Genomic DNA, 23,050 nt, shown 5'->3' with positions numbered 1-23,050 from the left:
ATGGTAGAGCGTTCAAATATCACTGTTGATGCTGACTGTTGTGGTCCAGGACTTGCTACAGGTAAGTAGTACTGACTGATACTATGTGCCAGTGGCATTATGCCAACGTATCCTGATTCTTGCCAAGGTTTTTTTTTTTTCCTTAGTTCTGGTAGATAGCTGTTTCTGTTTACTAAGCATGTGAAGCAGTGCAGCATTGCTTCAGACGTTGTTAAGGTGAGTAAGCAGTTACCCAAACTAGCATTAATCATTTTTCAGTTAAAAAAAATAGCGTATCTTACTAGCAGCAAGTGAGAGGGAGTATGTTGGAGTAGAGTGATTCCATAGCGTTGCTTGTGGAATAAGCAGCACTTCAGTTATCTCTGAAAAGATAAATGCTCTGGAATGTGACAAAAAATCCTTTTCATGGTATATTCTTTGACTTCTGTTGAGAAACCTGTTGCTAATAGTGAAACTGGTCAGAGAATTGTCAGAGAATTATCAGATATTCTTTGATACTGAATGAAACAGCTCAGGCAATCATTGAAGTTATTACTGTGGGGAATAGGATAATAAAAACATGAATGAATGAAGGATACTTGTGTAGGAAAAAGTAAATATTTTTGCTAGTGACACTTCTGTTTAGGAGTTCTTTTGATAACCAAGCTGCTAAAATTTTTCAGGTATTCTAGCCAGCTGTAATTTCTTTAACTTAAGTACTAATGCATTTTAGTAATGCATTTTTGTTTCCTTACCTTCCCACATATAAAATTCAGTAGCAACAAACCTGAACTCTGTGAGACAAAATTTTCCCAGTGGCTTCTAAAACTAAAATAATTCCAATATCATTAAAAAAAGAAAAAAAAAAAAAGCAATTTGAGAGATTTCCCATCTTTCAGAGCAAATGATGTATTAGCTATAAGAAACAAATGTGGCTAAACTTTGCACAGATAAAGACTTATCTTCTTCAGTTGTCAAAATACTGTTGCAAAACCAATGGAATTTTATGTTTGTAAGCATCCCCTAAATTGGGAATATGACTGGAGAGTTGGACAGGGAAGAACCTAACAAGGTTTAATCAAGAGCAAGCATAGAGTCTTACACCATGAGAAGAATAACCGAATACATCAATACAGGTTAGGAGATTATCTGCTGGAGATGAGCTCTGCAGAGAAGGACATTGGGGTCCTAGTGGACAACAGGCTGGCCATGAACAACAATGTGCCCTTGTGGCCAAGAATGCCAATGGTATGTTGGGGTGCATTAAAAGGAGCATGGCCAGCAGGTCAAAGGAGGTAATCCTCTCCCTCTATTTTACCCTGATCAGGCCACATTTAGACTACCATATCCAGTTCCGGGTTCCCTAGTTCAAAAAAAGACAAGAATCTCTTAGAAGGTGTGCAGCAAAGGGCCACAGAAATGATGGGCCTGAATTACCTCCCATATGAGGAAAAGCTGAGTGACCTGGGTCTTTTCAGCCTGGAGAAAAGAAAACCAAGAGAGAATCTAATAAATGTTTATGAATATCTAAAGGATGATAGGAGGCTAATCATAGAGTAAATGAGACCAGGCTCTTCTCAGTGGTGCATAGCAATAGGACAAGGAGCAATGGCCTAAAACTCAAACATAGGAAGTTCCATACAAACACGTGGAAGAATTTCTTTACAGTAAAGGTGACAGAACACTGGAATAGGTTGTCTCAAGTCTCCGTAGTCTCCTTCTATGGAGATATCCAAGACCTATCTGGGTGCTTACCAGTGTGACTTATTGCAAGGGATCTGCATTAGCAAGGGAGGTTGGACTTGACAATATCAAGGTCCCTTCCAGCCCCAGCAATTCTGTGAAATTATTACCTACTATTACTGAGAAGGGTATGACTTCAAACGTAGAAAAAACGTTCAGCGTAGTCACTGTGTAGATCACAGAGGTTGAATTTAAAGATGTGTAAGGAAAACTGCTACGATACCAAACTGATATTTTTATGATGGGATACTATGAGATATGGGTTACAGGCTTGTGGTAGCAATGATAATAGGAGGAAGGTTGGACTAGATGATCTTGCAGGTTGTTTCCAACCTTGCAATTCTATGATTCCATGATTGTTGATGAGATTCCACTGAAGTTGCTAGTTCCACCTCCTAGCACAGAGATGCAGCACTGTTAGGTCCTACAGTTGAGGGGAGTTTTGGTAGTTGGAGAAGCACTTTTTGAAGCTAAAAACACAGGCCAAAGCAACAGGAAAGATAAAGATTGAAAAGGCTATGTCCTTTGAAGTGTTACTCTGCATATATTGTTTTATCAAAATTTGCTTTGATGAGGAAAGATGTTTTGGGAGAATGAAGAAACAAACTGATTTCTTGAAAAGTTCTCAGGTCAGTAGATGCCCAGACCTCTATTCCTAGTGTGATAGTTTAAGGGAGAAAAATATTACCTTTCATAGAGGAAAAAAGAGCCAAAAAAAATCAGATAAGTAACATGGGAGAGGCTATTCCCATTTTTTTCTGAAAACATGTGATCACTATGAGGTCTCTAGCAAATGGATAAAGCAAATTGCATACCCACCTTCAAAAAAGGTTGGGAAGGAAGGCTGGGGAACAACATAAAAGCCATCCTCAATTCTTGGTAAGATTATGGAATAAATTTTCCTGGAAACCATTCTTAGGCATAAGGATTTAAAGAAGGAAATTGAGAACAGCCAGCATGGATTACCACGAACAAATCATGCCTGACTAACCTGATTACATTCCATGATGAAAGAGCTGGCTCTGTGGAAAAAGGGAGAACAGCATAGGAAGTTTACCTTGACTTAATCAGATATTTTGACATGATTTCTTGTAGCGCTTTGGTAGCCAGATTGGAGAGAGACAGGCTGGAGGCCCAATGGTTGAGAAAGCCACTGCACTGTATTTTTTAAGTAAACAGCTTGAAGCCTAATTTATGGTTGGTTAAAAATGATGTTCTTCAAGGTTTGCTACTGGTGCAAATATTGCTTAATTGCTTTGGCATTGATGATGGGATGGAAAGTACCATGCTTATGAATGACAGTAAAGTGGGTGAGGAAGAGAGGTGGTCTATACATTGGACTCTATGCAGGGCTACTATTCAGAAGAACCTTGACTAGCTGTAGGATTGAACCAAAAAGGTATTTGGTGACATCTTATGAATACAGGAGCAAAGTCCTGAATCCAGACTGGAATAAACTCATTCAATGGCACAAGCTGGTGAATGACTGCCTAAGGAACAATGCTGTGAAAAATAATCTGAGAGCCCTGATGAGTGGTAGTATTAAATATGAGCCAGTATTTGGTAGTGAAAGCTATCTCTATTCCTAGAAGCCATAGTAACTGTAGCCAGCATAGCAAGGTGGTCCTACTTCCATAAGGAGATTAGTAAACTAGAGAAAGATCAGTAGACGGCTACCAGAATGGCTAACGGGATGGAGTACAATGGAGATTTATGTTCTTGGAACTGTAGATCTCTTACTTTGTAAAGGGATAACTATATAATTAGTTAATACAAAATGATCATTAAAATTATGTGCTTTTAACACCCAAGGCTGTGTGGGCTAAGAAACTAACATGAAAACAGAATCTATGCATTTGATAAGAAGCAGTATTCTTTCCACACATAGAAAGGTTAAGAAAAAGGTAGTATCTACCCTTTGCATTATGGCAAAGATGAAAAATAAACAGATTAGGGGAGTTTTATGATTGGTATAATCAGTATTCTCATTTTAGATGTGTTCTCATGTGCCTTGGTTTCCATAGCTACTAGTTTAATCATGATGCACAGAGCTATTTCTAATTACAGTATATGCCAGCATAAAATTAATTCTTTGAGTATCTTAAGTAACAAACCGCTTACAGCTCGTTCCTCAGCATTCTATTACCACATATACTGAAGTAGCACATTAGCATATTTGACCCATTCAATTTTATTAGAAATAAAATTTTTTAAATATATATCTGCTTTGATCTGTGTCAATGGAGTGTATTTGATGAAGAAATGGAGTGTATCCAAGGCTGATGTATTAATTTTATATGGTATGATTGAGCATCCATTACAATCCATCTAGCTTTCAAACAGTTTTTAATCAATGTGAAGTCTGTAATGTCTTCGTATTCTTTCTATTTTTTCCTGGATGTTAGGAAAAACTTCTCTTAAGAAGTGGCTGGTCACTAGAACAGGCTACCCAAGAAAGTGGTGGAGTCACCATCCCTGAAGACATTCAAGAAACATAGAGATGTAGTACTTCAGCACATAGTTTAGTGGGCAAAATTAGTGATAGGCCGATGGTTGGACTCAGTGATCTTAGAAGTTTTCTTTGATCTTAATGACCCTAATAATTTTTAAGGGAGTACTGGAGAAAAAAAAAAAAAAACACTAACAAAAAATTGAGGAGTCCTAAGCAGGTTCCTGTTGAAAGTTGAATACAATTTTCACACTCAAAAACAGCGTATCTAGTAGAGAAAAGCACAAAAGCTCAATAATATTGTATTTTGTTTAAGACAAGAGAAGAGAGATATAAGCAGTAAGTTCCCATAGACATGAACTCCCCCAACAAACTTGCTTAAGTCATAAAGAAACTATTAAAGTGGGAACTGATAGACTACTGAGGTACAAAATTTGTGTTCAGGAAAAATACAACCATGAAATGTAAAGCTAAATTATTGTGATGTTATTTATTGGACTGTTAATTAATATAGATGAGTAAGAGTCCCCCAATGGGGGACAGAACCAAAACATTACATAGAGTAGAAGAGATTTTTAATCAGTGACTAATTGCAAGAATCAAGTAGAATTCATCTGAGATTACTGAAAGAAACCTGAAAGTGCTTAATTGATAGCAGTAGCATTTAATCTGCAACTAGCTTTGGTACTTTAGCAGCGATACATAACAAAGAATGTACTTTCAAAGTTATCAAAAGGGACTGTAGATATTTTAATATTTTTTTAACATGACAAGAGAGAAATTGTAATATACTTTTTTGTTGTTGTTGTTGTTGTTTCCCCACACAAAGGAGCAGTACTATTTCTGACAAATTCTTAGCAATATCAGGTAAAGCATTGTAGGTAGACTAATAGTCACATATAGAAAAAAAGTCAAACTCACCCAACTGGTAAAGGGTCTCTCTAGCAATGCAGCCTAGGTCCAAAAAACATCTCACTATCTGTGGCTGGCCCTTATATGAACCCAGGTTGTCTCCACACTGGATTCACTCCTTCTGGTCATGCGGGGAGCACAGGTGTGAACAATGTGCCTGTGCTTCCTGGGCCAAGCCATAGCCCTTCACCAGGTGCTCCATCACCAGTTCAAGCACTGACTTAACAGTTCCCATATATGTACCATGCAGAGAATTATGCTTTATTAAGGACTTGTTTGAATCTTTTCTGACAGAGAATAGAGTGAATTTGTATCCTCTATTTCGAGTGAGTACTCCTCAATTGGACTTCAGTGAAAAATATATTTTATATCTTATGTCTTTTGCAGTGAGATCATTATTTCCTGATTTCTGAACAAAAAGTAGTTGGGACAGTTGTATCTGTGGTGTTCCCTGCATAGTCTCAGTATTGTCTATGTATTAGGTGTTCTGTGAGTCTGAGCTACAAAATGTGCCAAATCATTATAGTCCTGTGATACAAAGCATGCCTTTTGTTACAGAAATAGATTGCTCAACAGGAGAGTAGCGTACCCTGACCTTATCTTTTCTTATCTATTCCTTGTGTTAACAGGATGTAGTGGAAATGCTAAGTCATAGCTTGAACCAGTGATAAAGCACCTGATGGGAAGTCAGGGCCAACACAGGGGAGCTCAGGTGCATGTAATGCATCTGAGTGGCCAGAAGGTGTGGAGCCAGGATCCACCCCTTCCGAGATCTTATTTAAGAGCTGGCAGTGGAGGTAAGGGGATTTTGCTGGAGCACTCTACGTACTTGGGGTAATACATTTCTGGAGGTAAGTGTTTCTTTTTCTTTATTTCTGAGCCTTCTGCTGTTGTGTTGAAGCAAGTCCTTATGCACTGTAGTTTCTGGCTTTGTTTTGGTGTTGTTGAGTTTTTCATCATGTTATATGGGGATGCTGTTCTCTGTACTTAGCTCAGCTGTGCCTTAGAGTTTAGATACTTGAAGGGGAGTGTAGACAGTAACTACTAAATATCACTACTTGTAACTAAAGAGAATTCTGTAACAATAATATGATTAAGTAATTCTTTTTAAAAGTCCTTTTTCTGTGGTTTTTTTTTTTTCAGGACTAACAAATTTTAAAATCTCAACAAGTCCTTTATTCTTTAAAGAGAAGTTTTTAGGAATTAATATTACTAATTACTAGAACAGTACCGTAAACAGACTAGTCATTGGTAAGCGATAATGAATGCAAGAATTGCTTTTAAATTACTAAATGAAGTTCTCTTGGTGTATTATGTGTTGTGGAATGTTCTGAGTTTTAATGTAGTTTTCTGTGGTATGTGAGAGGAAATAAGTGCATATGTCAAAACATAATGCTTTAATATCCAAGATAAAGTGTCATGTTTATTTGCATAATTTATTTTGAATGTCTCAAAGTACGAACACTCTTTTCTTTGAGTGGAATTCAGTAAACTGTTGCACTGAAATTGCATTTACATTAGAAATTCTGTTTCAGAGACTACTTGCCTTGAAAGAGTAAGTGTGTTAATTCTAAGTAGTGGGAGTCTGCTAAGTTTATTCCAGGAGTAAAATAGAACTTATTCTTGACTTATTAATATAGTACATGCTGCCTTCCAGGCAATCTAAAATAATCATGTTCTTTCCCAGTGAATCTATTTTTTAATTGTTCCTGCTGTTGCATTCTGAATCCTAAGAAATTCTGTGAAGAGATTTACTCTAAATGTGGTTTAGAGTATCGTCTAGTATTTGAAAATGGATTCGTTTATTTATAAACGTGTATTATGCTGTTTCAAAGGGAGAAAACCATATGGTTTTCAGCATATAGTAGTTCATCTTATAATATCTGTGTATATGCATTTGATATCTCTGTACTGATTTAAAAGAATAATAGATGTACCTGTCTGGAAATATGTGACAGCTGAGACTTTCCTGTTTAAAAACGTGTTGCAAATTCTTTGGAGTACAAAAACTGATATGAATGCTATCAAAAAATTTTTTTTGTCCCTTGCTGGAGACCTTTCCTGGATGCTGTACCTGTTAAAATTATGAATGTCAGTTATTTATCTTACTTTTACACCTGTGCTTAGAACTTTTTCTTTCAGTGTTGTCTGAGAACCTAAAAACTTTGTCCAAAATCTCACTGGACTTATAGTCTGAGTGTCAAAAGCCTAGATTTTGGAACTTAATGGGTTATACAGGCCGGACAGTCTGTTGCTAGGGGGTAGAACTCAGGCTGTGCTCTGTTGCCATTACTCGGTTGTATGTGGTTAGGACAGTTTAAGATCATCAATAGATAAATCTAATGCTAAATGCTACTTGCAAGAGTAGCATGGAGAAGGCACTGGTTGCTGGTAGGTGTTCAATAGTGGTGGAAGGAAAAGGATGGTGGTTGCGAGAAAGTGAAGCTACGTGATCTGCTGAAGCTCACACTATATCATGAGAAAGCCCAATGGTATTCTGGGGTGCGTTAAAAAGAATGTGGCTGGGAGGTGGAATGAGGTTATCCTTACCCTCTCATCTGCCTTGGGAAGGCTAAGTCTAGAGTACTGTGTCTAGAAAGGCAAGAGAGCTGAGGCTGTTCAGTCTGGAGAAGAAAAGACTGAGGGGAGATCTCATCGGTGCTTAATGGATGGAGCAAGGCTCTTTTCAGTGGTGTCCAGTGTCAGAGCAGGGGTTTGTGGTCATGAACTGTAACATAGGAAATTCTATACAAACATGATGATAAAGTTCCATACTTTGAGAGTTACAGAGCACTGGAATATTCTGTCCAGTGAGGTATGTGGAATCTCCTCCTCTCGAGATGTACAAAACCTGACTGGTCACTTTTGTGTGTAACCTGCAGTAAAGAGCCTGTGTTAGCATGGGAGTTGGACTTGATGATCTCCTGACGATCTCTCTTCCAACCCCTGTGATTCTGTGATTATTTTTTTGACAGTATTTATCTTGTTGAATGCTGTCCTTGCTTTGGATTGTGCCTAATTATGGTTTTGTTAAAGAAGGGCAGCCTTCACACTGAGCTTTGTTTCTGTTTGGGTATTTTGCTTTTGCCTAATGTTAATGGTTTGGCTACTTTTTTTTCTTTTCCCTTGAGGTAGGGTACCATGTGTTCTCTTGTGAAATCTCCTAATTTCTAGGTGTATGCAGTAGTATTGAGACATGAACCAGCCCTAGGCATATCAGTCTCCTTAACTTCCTCATAAATCTGAGATGCAGATACTTACTGGAACAAGGTATCAAAATTATTCATTTGTAGGAAATATATTAGATGGAATTTACTGATTAAAAATCATAAGTAAACATGAAAGCTGCCTAATTCCAAATCCCTTTTGCTAAATAAATGTTCTTTTTAACATATGCCAGGGTAACTTCTAGTCTTCATGGCTTGACTAGAGTTCTTGTGTCTGTATCATAGGCCTGTAGGCCTTATCCTTTCCAGGAACAGTCTTCAGACTACAGCTGCTTTATGTAGCTGGATTATGAGGAAACAGATGGCTGATTGCAAAAGGAAAATATAAGAATGCATAGAAATATTTGAGATGTTCTACTGCTGCTTAACACAAGATCATTCCATGCTTTTCTTATCCAGATCTTTGCTGAAGATATGCTGTGTGTTGTAAAATTCTTAATTCTCCACCCTTAATGTCTGATGAATGACTGAATAATGCTTGTGAAAGTTAGAATTCTATCATGAAGTGTGCAGAGGCAGAAGGGAACTGGGGAAGCCTAAAAAAGGAAGATCAACTTCAGATTAAGCAATGTTATTTTAATTCTGTCTTGATTCAGTGGGTCAGTTCAAACCAGTGGATTTTAAAGAAAATCTCTGCCACACAGTTCATGAAGTGCATCTGATGCAACATAATATTGAGCAGAGGTTTATCATTCCAGGAAGCTGTTTACTAGTTGGGAGTAACCCAGCTTTGTTGATTCTTAAGGGATAGAGTTCTTACTTTTAATGAGCTTGAAGATCTTTGTGCTTAATTGATTAGGCAGACTTTAAAGTAGTAGCACATGACTTACGTAGCTTGGGAAGTTATTTCTGTCAAGGATGTTATCTTTGCATCTCCTGCTGTGTTCAGTTGAGGATACTTTTCATTATATGGAATTCCACAATATTAATATTTTGTCTTGAAGACCATTGTAATTTGAATTAGTGGTTTGAATTAGACTTCAACTATTCCAAACATCAGCAGATGGCAAATAGGGTAAAATGAGGGTCTTTCACTGTGGCTGATATCACTTGATGTTGAATATCAGCTGGCTCTCAAATTGGAATTCTGCATTTGACATCAAGGGTAGTCAATATTGATATCTTGTTCTGTGGTCTATGGGAATAAAGTGAAATGGCTGGTTTTTTTTTTTTCTGACTTGCTCCAATTTAGTCATGACTAGCTCTCCTAAAATCAGATAGAAGATAGACAACGATAAAAATCAGTGGTGCATGTGTGCCAGAGTAAAGAACAACACCATTTATGACTGTGAATTTCCAGTGTTATTTCTGCAGCCCAGTACTTCAAATTTTATTGTCACCTGGAGCATCACTGTGGTGTCAGTAAAACTCTCTGTAGCAGCTCCATGCCTGGCTAGATTATAATAATCAAATAATTTTGAGAAGTAGTCAACAGAAGGCCTTGTTATGGCCCCTATCCCAGCATGCATAACCAAAACTAATCTGTCTCCTCTGTCTGCCTGCTGCAATGATTGTCTTCCAAGATTCTTGGTATCTGCTCAAGGTCATGTGTTTTATTTATTTTCTTATTTTAGACATTAAAAAGCCCAGTTTACTAAGAGATTCTTGAGTACCTGAATTAGTAGATTCAATGCCAATGTAAGCAAAAGCTTCCATGAAGTCTCAAGGAATGTGTAACACTTATTTCATTTTATGTATGTGAGACTGTTGTTTGAGTTTATGGTTTCCTTGGCCTAATATTGCTGGGGAATATAGTCATCTGGTTTAGCAGAGAAAAATAGATGATTTTCTAAGATGCTGTGGCCAATTGTTGCAAAATATATTTTCCACTTGAAGATCTGCTAGATCCTTTGGAAATAGTAGTTTGTAGATTTTGAGTCTTCAAAGCAGCTATACTTTAGGACTGAATTTTTGAAAGTTCCTCAATATATCTAATGTACTTTAGAGAAACAGCTGGTTTTCAGTTCCATAAATCTGTGCATTCTCTATATACTATATCTAGTTTAATCTTAATCCCAATGCTCTAATTTTTTGAGCAAGTATAATGAAGGAATGTGAACTTTTTATTTTTGTGAAGTTTATAGTTAAACACACAACTTTAAATTTTGAATATAACAAACATTGTGTTTTCCTTAAAAATGTTGTCATGATGAAAATATCTTTCAGATACTCCGTGAGAAGAGAATGATAGTAAAGGCCTTGAAGTGTAATCAAGTCTTTTATTTTCAGTGTCGTTATCAAGTAGCTCAGGTTCTTTCCAAATGATGTTGATGTGGTTGAGGTTGAGTTTAAAAAAAAAAAAAAGAGGTTCACAGTGAGGGAGAGATGCTCATGTATAACAGTTAGGTTCCTGAGATGGAGGAAGATGGAGTGTAGTTCCCCTTAATGAAAGAACAAGGAGATTTTTTGGCATTTTTTAAAAGGAAGCTCCATCACAAACGTATGGGTAAAGTTCGATGTCCTCCCTGTACATTTTGGAAACAAGAAATCTTACTGGTAAGTAACTCTTTCAGGCACAATTGCTTATTCACAAGTTATTATAGGAACATGATTTTAGACAGTCGAGGAGAAAATAAAAAGAGAACTTGCTGTATGTTACTTTCTGACTGATGTCCTTTAATGCTTTGCATCTTGATGTCATCTGGACATTATTATTCCGCTAAACTATATAGGTCTCTTCTAAAATATGTTTTTAAACTATCTTCAGAAATAAACGCTGAGTACAATAAACTAATGCAATGCTGAATGAAGTGGTACTCTGCAGGGAGTGGGTCATTCACAACAATAACTAAAGGCATAATAATGGATCTCTCATCATGCTTTTATGTATGTTAAAAATATGCTTGTAAAAAATCCTGCATGCAATTAAGGTAAATTGTCAAATAACAATTCTGGAAATTAACTGTACCAAATTTTATTTTAAGTGTAATAGTGGCTTTAATTTAGACTTCTGATTGGAGATGGTGTTTGACTCTGTTTTCAAAGTTAATGGATATTTGCTTAGGTTATATTGATTATCAAATGGATAGTAGTACTGAGTCTGGTTCCTGGTGTTCAGGTATGAGGACTGGTACTGAGAAATGTTGAACTGTTTAATCATCAAGAGGATGATATATTTAAGTATTAAAAGTAGAGGGGGAAAAAATAAGCCAAAGCCTGTGTCAGTGAGAGATGTACAGGGAAAGTAATGATAGATTAATGGGAAATGAAAATTTAATGGACCTTAAAAAACAAAGTGAAAACACAAGTGAAGTATACCAGAGAACTTAATTTGTTAGTAGGAAGCATTCTCTAGGTATTATAGACTTCATATTAATTTGCTCTTAATGCTGTTGTCCAGCTGTGACCTGAAACAGAAATCCAGCAGCTTCAAAAGAGATCTGTTCTTCCTGTTGGGTAACTACTGCCTTTTTACATGTTATATGTCAGACAAACTGTACTCTGTTACGCTTTGAATGATCTCCTGCTTTGTGTGTGTCTGTATTGCAGATTCTAGTATGGTACTTTCTTGATCAGGACTCTTGAGACCTGATCCTTCCTCTTCTGTGCATCTCAGACTTCCACCCTGACTGTCATCATTTTGAGACTTAATAAAAGTACAAGGCTTTTCAGTTAAAGAAATGTTATAAATTGTTCATAACATCTCATTTTAGGATACTACTTTTTATTTCTATTTTATTTGATTTTTTTTAAAAGCCTTGTCATAGCATGTTTCCTTTCTTATAAACAGTGAAGGGATGAAGTAGGATGAAGAGATTAAGCTGAATTCATTTTCTTAATTAAGATCAAGGGTTGTTGATATGTAAGGGTGTAAGTATTACAGATATGACAGATGGGAAGAGTCTTCATAGATAAATGGAAATTCTGACTGTACAAGAATGTTTCTTATTATAGACTGTGCTCTTGACTTGTTGAGTGTGAACTTGTGTATCTCAGTTAAAGGCACCCAAGAGTGCTGTTTCAATGGGTGTGAAGGGGATGTAATAGTAGAAACTATTGTGTGAGTGCTGAGTGCGGGAGACTTGGATGTAAAATAAAGGACACTCGAGCTGTCGTTAGGAGATTTCTGAATAGTCCAGAAAGGGAAGGAAAGAGAACTATCTAGTTTGCGAGGACAGCTTGCAAAGGGTGTGTTACCTTTAAACTGGGTAATATATGGCAATCATGAGGCAAAATTAAAAAAAAAAATCTGAGAGAAAATGGAGTTTGGGGAAGAAGGGATACATTTTATAAAGGCTGGCAAGTATCGCCCCCACTGAAGTACAAAATTAATTTTAGGAATCTTTATCGAACCGGGTAGATGAAGCCAAACTCTCATACCTAGCAGCAAAGTGATCTTCAAAAGCTATAGAGGAGGTAAGAGACAATAAATATCTCTGGGTGAAATAGTAGCAGAACCCAGAATATTTCCTTAATTTATAGGGGATGTACCAAGCATGGTTGTAGGAATCTGTTGTTTGTAACTGAAAAAATTAGTAAGAGAAATAGCTTTGTTTTGATCCTGACAGCCAAATGGTGAACTTTCCTGAACTGAAAAATTGAGTTAGAATTTAGCTGAATGCAAGTCAGAATTCATAACTTAAAAATAAAAGTGATGAATGAGTGCCAAAAGACTTCAGCAAACTTAAGAAGTTCATGAGGTGGTCATCCATAGGAAAGCAACAATGCAGAAGATCTAGTTACGAATGAAATTGTGAACTGCGGCTATCCTGATAAGGAGAGATGACAAAATAACTTTTCACAGAATGTCAGGGACTGGAAAGGATCCTGAAAGACCATCTAGTGCCTTCCCTCTGCGGGAGCTGGAACAAAAATAATATAGTAATGATATCAGTAGTGATCAGTGACCCTGAACCAGAAACATCGAAAACATTTGAATGTTATGGAATGATTTATTAAAATGTAGAACAAAGGAAACAAATACTCAGAGTATGAAGCAATATAAAAATGATGAGGCTGATAAGGTTAAGATAGGAAAATGAGTTGCAATAACTGATGAATAGAACAGGGGTGTGGTTTTTCTGTTTTTTTTTACTTGTTTTTCAAAAAAGGAAGTGCTTATAGCAGTAATTGTTTGATGTGGAAAAAGTATTTAAACTACAGTCTACTCAAACAAGCTCACTTATTGGGTGCTTATCCTTAAACAAACAAACAAAAAATAACCATATCAAAAACAGTAGTGCAGGGGAGCTAAAGGCTGAAGGCATTTGCGTCTGTGGTGCCCTAGTACTGTGCTAACAAATTTACTACCTGATGTGGGGAGTTTGAGATGGATAGGGGAAGCCTTATGAGAGGCAACATGCAGTCTGTACTACTGAAATGTCAGGTCAACAAGTATTTATCTTTGCAGTAGATTTTGTTTGTGAGGGTAACATGGCTAGCAGACAGAAGAAACAGCACATCCAAGTAGAACTGTACTGACATTTTAATACTGTCTCATACATCATGGTAGAGTGAGGGATAGACTATTAGAGGAGTAGAGATTAGTTTAGCCATAAGACCACTGCGCCAATAGCTGACAAGTTCTATTCAAAATAGATAAAAAGTAGCTCTGCTTTATGTATGCTGACTTGCTCTTTGAGGAAAGAATGTTTTTTTTCAGACCTCCATTGCCTTTTTTTTCCTGTGGTGTCTTATTTCAGCTAGATAGTCTCTTAAAGTACATAGTGTAAACTAAGAGCAAACCAATAAAACACCATCTGGTACATATATGCATCTCTTTTAAAATTTCAGTAGTTTTTTGAAGCCCATTATTTGAATCCTATCAGGAAGGAGAGTAACAACCTTCTGCTTCAGTTCCTTAGGGACTTTATTGTAGCATAATAAAGTCAGTGACATGAAAACCCTTTTAGTATCTTGGAACACAAATAATTGTTTGAGATCAGTTTACTCCTTAAAAGTTCTAACTAAAATGATCTGAATTGGTATTCTAACTACATATGGTTATGTAATGAGAACATCAGACTGTTTCTCTTTCTGGGTGGATAATACAAGTGGGGCATTTTTGTTGATAAAAGTTGTCTTTCCCAAGTTTCCTTTCAAGTCCTTCAGCACTTTTCCTCTCATTTGCTTCTCATTCTTTTTTCACCCTTTTCTTTGAATTCTTAAGAGATTGCATGAAACTGATTGAGAGGAGGATGTTTTACTTATTCTGATTATGCTTTTTTTTTTTCCTCGCCCCTCATTTTATTCACTTTCTCAGCTAGTCTAAGCAGTATAGCCACTATTTCATTTATCTTTTGTGCTGTTTTACCACATACCTGCTCAGGTAGACTGCAGTCAATTCTGTCCACCTTGTCTAGAGAGTCAGTAAAAGCCATTGTTACTTAGCCAAACCATGAAATAAGGATTAGACCTTAATCCTTGACAGTGCAGTCTAGCCTTCTCAGGAGAGAGGCTGAGATTTACATTTTAAAGATTTAAATGAACTAGGAGTTTCAAAGGCAGTCTGTAGTGACCTGGTTAATTTTTAATGCTTTTTTTTCCTTTAGACTTCATTAAATTTCCTCAGTGCAAGTGTGGGTGATAAATTTTAAGGAATATGGTGTGATTCCCGGAAGATGTTGCTTTCTGTGGCAGTTTCTCAAGGTAATACAGAAGACAGTAAGCTAAACATGTCTTTTCTGTACTTCCTTGCTCTTCTTTGTAACTCATCTAAAATCTAATTTTGTGGAACTGCCCTTTACAACTTCTTTCTTTGGCTAGGTATCTGGTGTAGGCAGAAGAGTGGTGATGGTGGAGAGTAGTGCCAATCTGGATTACCATCCTGCAGCCAGACAAGATGTGGGTTGCTACTTCCTGTTGCTGAGGAGCTGGCAGTCTGATAAACATCTAGATGAGTTCACCTGGCCCCAGTGCACAAGGACAAACTTAAGATTTCTGAAAACTTGAGAGTAAATTTGCTGCTTTTTTACAAGATCTGGCAGGATGAGAATACATACTTCATGTTCTAAAATCTAGATACAGCCTCCAGGAATGTCACAGAAGTTGAATCTAGGGGAAAAATAAACTGTGTAGGATGTGCTGCGTAGAAAAGCAAACGTTATACCTCAATAAATAAATTACCACTGTCTTTCTGATACTGTCCCTTGCCTAAACGATCTCCATACATGAAAACTGAAGTGTTTCTGGATGTTCTAGTTCTTACTGTGGCTTTGTTCTGTGACTTTTGATTTGTTAGTGTTGAGCTGTTGCACAAAAGCAAACCTTTGTTCTACTAAAATAGTATATGCTCCATTACAGTAGTGTGTGCTCTATATAGTGTATCTTGCTTCCTAAAAATGAGTAGATACTAGCTGTGTTATCAATACAACCCTGTTGTCTAAAATAGGATACTTTGCCATGAATTCTTGCCTTCAGTTTTGGTTTTTGGCTTGTAATTTTTTTTACAGTGAGTAAGGTGATAGGTTCAAGGAATATTACTTGGATAATATTTTAAGATTATTAACAACTAGATCAGTGTAATTAGACCTTGAAAATATTTCTAGTTTCTGGAACCATTCAGTTATTTTCATTGACAGAGCATGATTTGATGAAAATTAAAATCATAAAGGGTGTACTTCTGCTCTTACTCAGTTCATTTAGTGTTTTCTGAAAGCTGCTCATGGTTCCAAGAACTACTTTGCTTTTTATATTACTGGCTTTAATTCTAAGTTATTTTTCCATTGCAAGGATTGACATCAACTCTAGTTGGATTATATATGACTGTATATAAATTATAAATACCACCAACAAAAAGCAAGAACCTATTATGTACCTTTGAGGAAAATATTTTTTTTTTAAATGGGACATTATTTTACTTGCTACATTGAATCTGCCTTGTCCTCCCACTTCCAGTTACTGTGGCTTACTTCCTGGTAATTACAGTGACATAATGGATTGTTTTCCCCCCTAGAGTTTGGTGTCCTTGATATACTAGTGTGTACTGATAACCTTCAGTTCAAGTCTGTAGTGTTTCATTGTAGCTCTTCATTATTTTCCTTGATGCAATAGAATGGTAGGTGGCTGGCTTAGATTATATGTTGTGTTTAATAAAGCTAATAAATCAGTGAATCAGGTTGTTAATCACGATCACCTCTGGGAGAGAACTAGAAATTGGAAGGACTGCTCAGTTGGAAACTGAAGACCTGAAGATTCATCAATGATATACATACTGTATCATAATTCCATGTAGCAGTTCAGACTAATATAATAACTTAAGCTCTCTAATTTGTATGACTTGTTATCTTCCACGTGTTAATGTCCATCACTACTGCAAAAAATAGTATACCCTAAGATCCCGGAAGCTGCTGTATGCTTTGCCAGAAAAATTGCACCTGGTAACTTCTGGAATAATAAATGAGAGTCATTAGAGAGTGTAGTTTTAATGCATAGTGAGATTCCTACTGTGGGTAAAAGGCAACTCCTTATGTTGCCTTCTAGAATATGAGGGATGGATGTAGCTGAGTGGAAAGTGAGCTGATTAATCTTCTGGTATTGGTATACAGTAGTGGAAGCAGATTGTTAGCTAGATGCTTAAAGCATCTAGCATAGGAGATTAATAGTAAAACTCCTGTTTCAGATCTTCACCAAAGTGAACTTATCTAGACCAATAATAAACTAGCAACTTGTCTGAATAATAACTGAATTGAAATAACAAAAACAACTATTGTTGCAAAGTGGGTGAAAATGTATCATAACTCCTGATACCAACTGACATACAGGTGTTTAGTGATAGTTCTATCAAAAGAGAATCAAGATTAACACAGGAGTCCACACTTTTATTATTATTAGTAATTAGAATTAGTAAAAAAAAAAGTCTCTAGTCATCACTAGATGAAGATATAACAGCTTAGGATTCAGACTGATTGCTAGGACCACAACAGTATCTTTTTTTTTTTTGTATTAAAAGCTTTGCTTCATGCAAATGATACTTAAGCTTACCAAAGACATGCAGAGAAAAGAATTAACAGACTATGAATGGTTACAATCTGCATTGCAGAATATTTGTCTTGATTCAAGACCAGGTTGGATGGGGCCCTAGGCAAGCTGATCTAGTGCCTGATTTAGTGGTTGTCAGCCCTGTGTAGGGAGGGGCTAATTAAAACTTGATTGGATATATTCTCTGGTTTTTGTAGTGATGCACGTAAAATAGATGGCCTCCTCAGGTTAGAAAAAAATGGGGTGAGCTTGTAGATGCCAAAGGGTAGGGTTCTATATGGAGACTCCTATGGAACAGTTGTATTTCTTAGAAATAGTGATGTTGAATCTCACTGTATATTTTTTCTACAATATGTTTGCAAAGTTTATTTGTGGTACAATTTACAGAAATGATGAGTGTAGAAAGGTCAGAGAAAGTGTTCAAATGTTTTCGCCTAAGATTTTCTGTAATAGCACCAAGAGTTTGTGTTCTTCATGATATTAAAGCATAAATGATCTAAAAATGTTCTATTCATTCTTACTCAACAGTTTTATCGCTGGAATGTTATAACAATTCTGAATGAGGCTTTTTGGCTGTAAATTATCATACGTCAATGTAACGTAATATTTGTACATTATGTACATTATGAATACATGCATGAAAAACAAAAAACTTCCATTCAGAGGGCATACAATTCCAGTCCTAATTGATTAGGAGAAAATTCCACAGGTAGCTCTACTTGGTGTAGAGACATAAGGAAGTACAGAATTCAAGCCTGTAATTTCAGTGTTATTTTTGCACTAGCCAGCCTAGCTAGTCACCAAATCATAAACGAGTGTACCTCAAGGTGTAATAACACCAATTCATATGACGAGGATATTTGTTAGGTCAGTGATTTCTCTTGAAAATAGAACTCAATAAAAATGAATGAAATTGTGATTTTGCATGGATTTTTATCACGGTATCAAAGTGGTCTGAAGGCTAAGAGCCTACTACATATCATAGTAAAATACGAATATCAAACCTATGTTCCTAATGCTCAGAGGTTTTTTCTAATTCTTTTTCTGCCTTATGTCCTCTTGAACTACCTCCCAGTTCTTTTCTTGGCCTTTTATTTTTAGAACTATTTCAGGGGATATGTAAATAGCTCTACTTATTCTGCAACAGGATTTGGTTTACTAGTTGAGATAAAAGCTTTCTGGTATGTGACTTGTGTCTTTAATTTTTCTCATTCCACAGTACATGGCACTGAAGATCTGTGGTACTTCACTAAATTACTAGGCATCAGCCCAGTATTGCAATATGTATTGCGGTTCACTTTCACTTCGTATGTAATTAGTATTCCTGGTTCAACAGGAGATTATATTGTGTACATCTCAAATGCAGTATATGGATTTTAAGGAAAAAGATGAAATAAGAAGTATATGTCTATCAATATTATTATAGAAAGCTGTACATATACTCAAATACATATGTACATATGTTATGTATACTGAAAATGGGATCATTGAGTTGTGCTAATTAGTACATAAGATACTGCTCACATTACAACTCCATGAGAAGGAAAATGTTGAGTTTTTTTCACAGGTTATGCAATGTGTCCTCACTTTATTTAGTGATGATTAGCATTAACTTTTAATTCTTTTCATGTCCAGAATACCTAAACCCCTTTATTTTGTATGCCTTCTAAATCGTTAGCCTAATTAAGAGCTCAGCAGAAAACTGCATATTAATTGCTTGGCCTCTTTTAATAACGTGCTAATTTTATTAGGTTTAAAATTATGCTGTAATGCTTCAAGAAATGGAGCTTCTGTAGTTTTTCTGTGGTGTATCTGTATTGTCAGAAATATCAGCAGCTATCACCCAACATTCTTACTGAGTTAAATATGTGGTGTCTACTCAGGAACAGAGACTTAATTTTCTTCCTGCTTATTTCTTACAGTGTTTCTTCTTTGCAGCAATGTCAGCTGCATAATGTTGACCTCCTTCAAAAAGAGGTCTTTCTATTACTCTGTGGTTTAGCCTGTCATTTTGCTTCAGGAAATATGAGAGAGTATATGTGTGCTTTTGAAATTAATTTCCAATCCCTCAAAACTTCTCTTGTTTATAATTGCATTACCTAGAAAAGTAATTTATTTTTGGTGTTTGTATTGTTTATTTACTGTTTACTATTGAAGAGAGTACAGGAAGTACGTGATTTCATTTTTGAAATAGTATCTTGAATGCTATTTATCACATTATTAATTCAATAACACAGTTGCAAAAAGTCTTTTCATTGTGCATCAATAAAGTAACATGGTTGTGTGAATGGCTTGATCAAAAACAGTTGGGCTGGTCAAACACTTAAACATATGATATGCTTTAAATACCTTCATATTTCAGGGCTGATTTGTACTTATTAAAGTACGTTGTCAGAAGAGCTGAGTGACTGCACTGGGTAAACTGGCCAGGAAACATGGTGCAACTTATAAAAGACAGGGAAGATTCTAAGAGCTTGTAAACTTTGGCAGGAGAGTTGGTAGAACAATTGTTATTCTGCAGTTGGATGTTTCTGAAAATGCAACGTGTTGCTTTCAAACTATTTCATATACTGAGAATGTTTCTTTTATTGATATTCAAGTAGTCTGAGCAAAAGGTGAGCTTTTGGCCTATCTGTCCAAGCCGTAGTAATAACTTCAGTTTTTAAGAATTCATACCATGATTGTAGTTTTATTCTCCATGCTTGGAGGTGGTGATATTCAGAGACCTTCCTTATTGTCAAAGTGTGCATCATTTTTTGCAATTTCTCTTATGAGAGATGAAATAGCCTGCAAAAAGCCTTGTTTCCTAAAAATGAGAATGATAAACTCTTACTAGTAGCTTCTGAAAACAATAATGTTAAAGCTGTTTCAATACTGAAAAAGAAATAAGTGAAAGAAATTAATATTTGCATTCTTACCAGTGTGATACTGATCCCAGGCAAGAGATTAAATGATTCTTAGGAGAGTTGGTTAATCAGAAACTGAAAGAATATAATCTAATTAATGCAGTCAGCTGGGATAAATGGTAAGTAGATCTTGTTTGACAAAAGAAATGTTGTAAGGACATTTAAAAGCAGATAGGGGACCCTGAAAATCAGAATCAATTTTTTTAGTACATGACATTTCGATTAAAGAAATGTGATACAAATTTAAAATGGTACACTTCAAATAGAATAGGGATTGGCTGATGGCTCCCGAATTAATTCTGAAGGTGGTATAGTCACCCATGTGCTCTGTTTTAAGCAAGAAATCAAATACTTTGATTATATACTGCTTAACGTTTTAATCAGGAATCTGGAGCAAAATATAAAATCATGAATTATAAAGAAACATAGCAAGAATGCAGAACACCATTTATCTATAAAGAGGTTCTGAGATGACCTAGTCACAAAGTATGATATAATAAAAACTATAAAATAGAGAAGTGATTCAGTGTAGTCAATCAAGTTTTGGTATTTTGGTTTTAATGTTGAAAAAACTCTGAACTGATACTGAAGTAGATAGAACTTTAATGCTGCAGACGGTTTTGCACTGGGACAACTTCCTAGCAGGTACTGTGTTGCTTGCTTGACTTATCCATGTGGACTGCGTCATGATGGAGTTTGTATAAGTTGAATTATACAGTAAGAAAGTCTGATGCTTTCTAAATGTTAACAAGTTGAGGCTTGCCAATGTTTTTTTGCTTTTTTTTTTTCAGTTTGCTATGTGGAAACTTCTGTTGAAGTGACTTTTTACTTTTAGGATATTGTCAGAGCTGTAACTTTAACGTCTACTACTGTCCTAGTTATCATGTCTATTCTGGCCCAAAATACTTGCAAGGAAGAAAATACTTTCATATTCTTTCCATCTCACTCCCTTACAAGGCTCTCATTTTGTCTCTTATAGACCTATGTTCTCATGTTGAAAACTGAGGAACAAATAGGAAAGTTCTAGTTATATTCTTAATGCCAAAAAAGATTCTATTTCACTCATCTTGTACTCTACTTTTCAAGTAAGGAATTACAGCTAATAACTTTCCAAATCCAAAGAATTCAGGTGCCTATCTATGTAAATTTCTCAAGTAGCTTGTAGCAACACACACAATCCCTGCAAAGTTTGGAATATATTGTGCCCAAATAGTTTAATGCCTTTGCCAAAGCAAAAATACCTTTGGTTTTTCTTTTAGATATTGCATTATGTCAAACAGGAATTCCAGAATTTGTCATAACTACTGAAGGAAAAGTATGTAATTCAGAAAAGTCTTTGTAGATATTTTTTCAGAGTTTTGTTTGAGACACTGGAGACACAAAAAATATTCACTTCTTTACCTGAAAATATTTGTCACAATAAGGTTTAGAATTTCCAGACCACAAACATTTTCATGAAACAAACTGCAAGTCAGATTTTTCAGTTATTTTGCAGCTTTTCCATGCAACAACATTTTGACTGAATTAAGGCTTTCTACACTTTATAGGGAAGTAAGAAAAGACAGTAATTTCATTGTTATTCTACAACTCATGTGATTTATGGTCTCAATTAAATAATAGGAATGACATAAACATCTAATTGTAAGAATCAAAGACTACTTTCTGATGAACTGTTGTGATAAACAGATGGGTTATAGGAGTGAGGTGAACAGGAGTGTTATTGGCATTTGATATAGTGGAGTTATTCTTAGTCCTTCTGCTGATGGAAATATACTTTCAAGTCTTCAGCAGAAAAATATCATTCTCTACACTTTATTTAAATCAGTTTTGGTTTCCAGTAAAGTGAGTTGAAATTAGTGGAACTATAGATTGAGAGGAAAGATATGTGATGGATAAAACCTATGGCAATGACAAGTGTAACGCAAAGTAAATTTAGGAAATAAATAGGATATTTTTTCTTCAGCCTAAATGTTGAAGATAGTTTTTTGAGGCTGTTTTTTTCCTTACAGTTAGCCTGATATTAACTACCTAGAAAGGAAATACTGAGTGAGATACATTTAAAGAATGGATACTACATTGGACATCAAGCACCTTGTTTTGAAGGAATTTGAATGCATAATTTGGTTTTCTCTGAGAGTTCTGGGTATCTTACTATTGGTAGGAAGATATTTAGCCTAGAAATGCAAGCTATGTGTTATTTAGATGAGTTATGTAAGGTAAAAGAGTGCTCTGCATATGACTGAATATCTGAAAATTCAAGAGGCAAAATCTAGAATTTGAAGGTGTAAACTATTCAGTCTAGGAGTGTTTGCAGCACCATGGTCTCCCTGAGCAATCCCAGCCTTTGTATTTAGTCTTCTAATAGATCTGTCTACAATGGCACTATATTGTTAGCAAGGAGACTGTCTTCCAATTCACTGTTCTGAAAATGTTCAGTAGCCACTGAAAAAAAGACTTTGGGAATTCAAAATTTTTCAGTATATTTCTCAAATATGAATTATCCCTATTTTCATCTGCTATCTGTTATCCTCCTTTTCATTGCATAAGAATTATATCACTGTAGAATACTAGCTAAGGCAAGTTTGGAAGTCCCTAGAAGCAGTGATTTTTTTTTTTTTTTTGGAATGATGATTCTCCTCTTCCTCTGGAGGAACCATTTTTGTTACTACTTCCCACTGCTGTAGTAAAAAAGGGTCCTGAGACTTGTCTTAATCTAAGGCATTGGAGAATGCAATATTTTTTTTTTCTATTAATCAGAAGGGCTCTACAGCACTGTGTGCAAGTAAATTAGCTTGGGTTTTACTGTTAGTGGCACTTCCCTTCTACAAAAGTGAATTCAGGAAAATTACACCTGATTTAATAAAACAACATATCTATATATAAATTTGTATTGGAGGATTTAACCTTGTGTGTAT

At 35.8% G+C, this 23,050-nt stretch overlaps 1 protein-coding gene across 1 annotated transcript in view; it reads left to right on the top strand.

Annotated features, from left to right (window-relative positions):
• The window catches only part of GPM6A (glycoprotein M6A), a 137,764-nt gene continuing 114,714 nt past the window's right edge, over positions 1-23,050 (top strand). The window contains exon 1 of the mRNA XM_085221941.1: positions 1-61. Within this exon, the coding sequence (XP_085078067.1) occupies positions 1-61 (61 nt within the window). The remainder of the gene's footprint in view (positions 62-23,050) is intronic.

This window comes from Meleagris gallopavo, chromosome 4 (assembly GCF_905368555.1).
Source record: "Meleagris gallopavo chromosome 4, MGAL_WU_HG_1.1, whole genome shotgun sequence".
NCBI classification, from domain to species: domain Eukaryota; kingdom Metazoa; phylum Chordata; class Aves; order Galliformes; family Phasianidae; genus Meleagris; species Meleagris gallopavo.
Note: the sequence above shows the minus strand (reverse complement) of the source record. Positions and strands in the feature narration are given on the sequence as shown.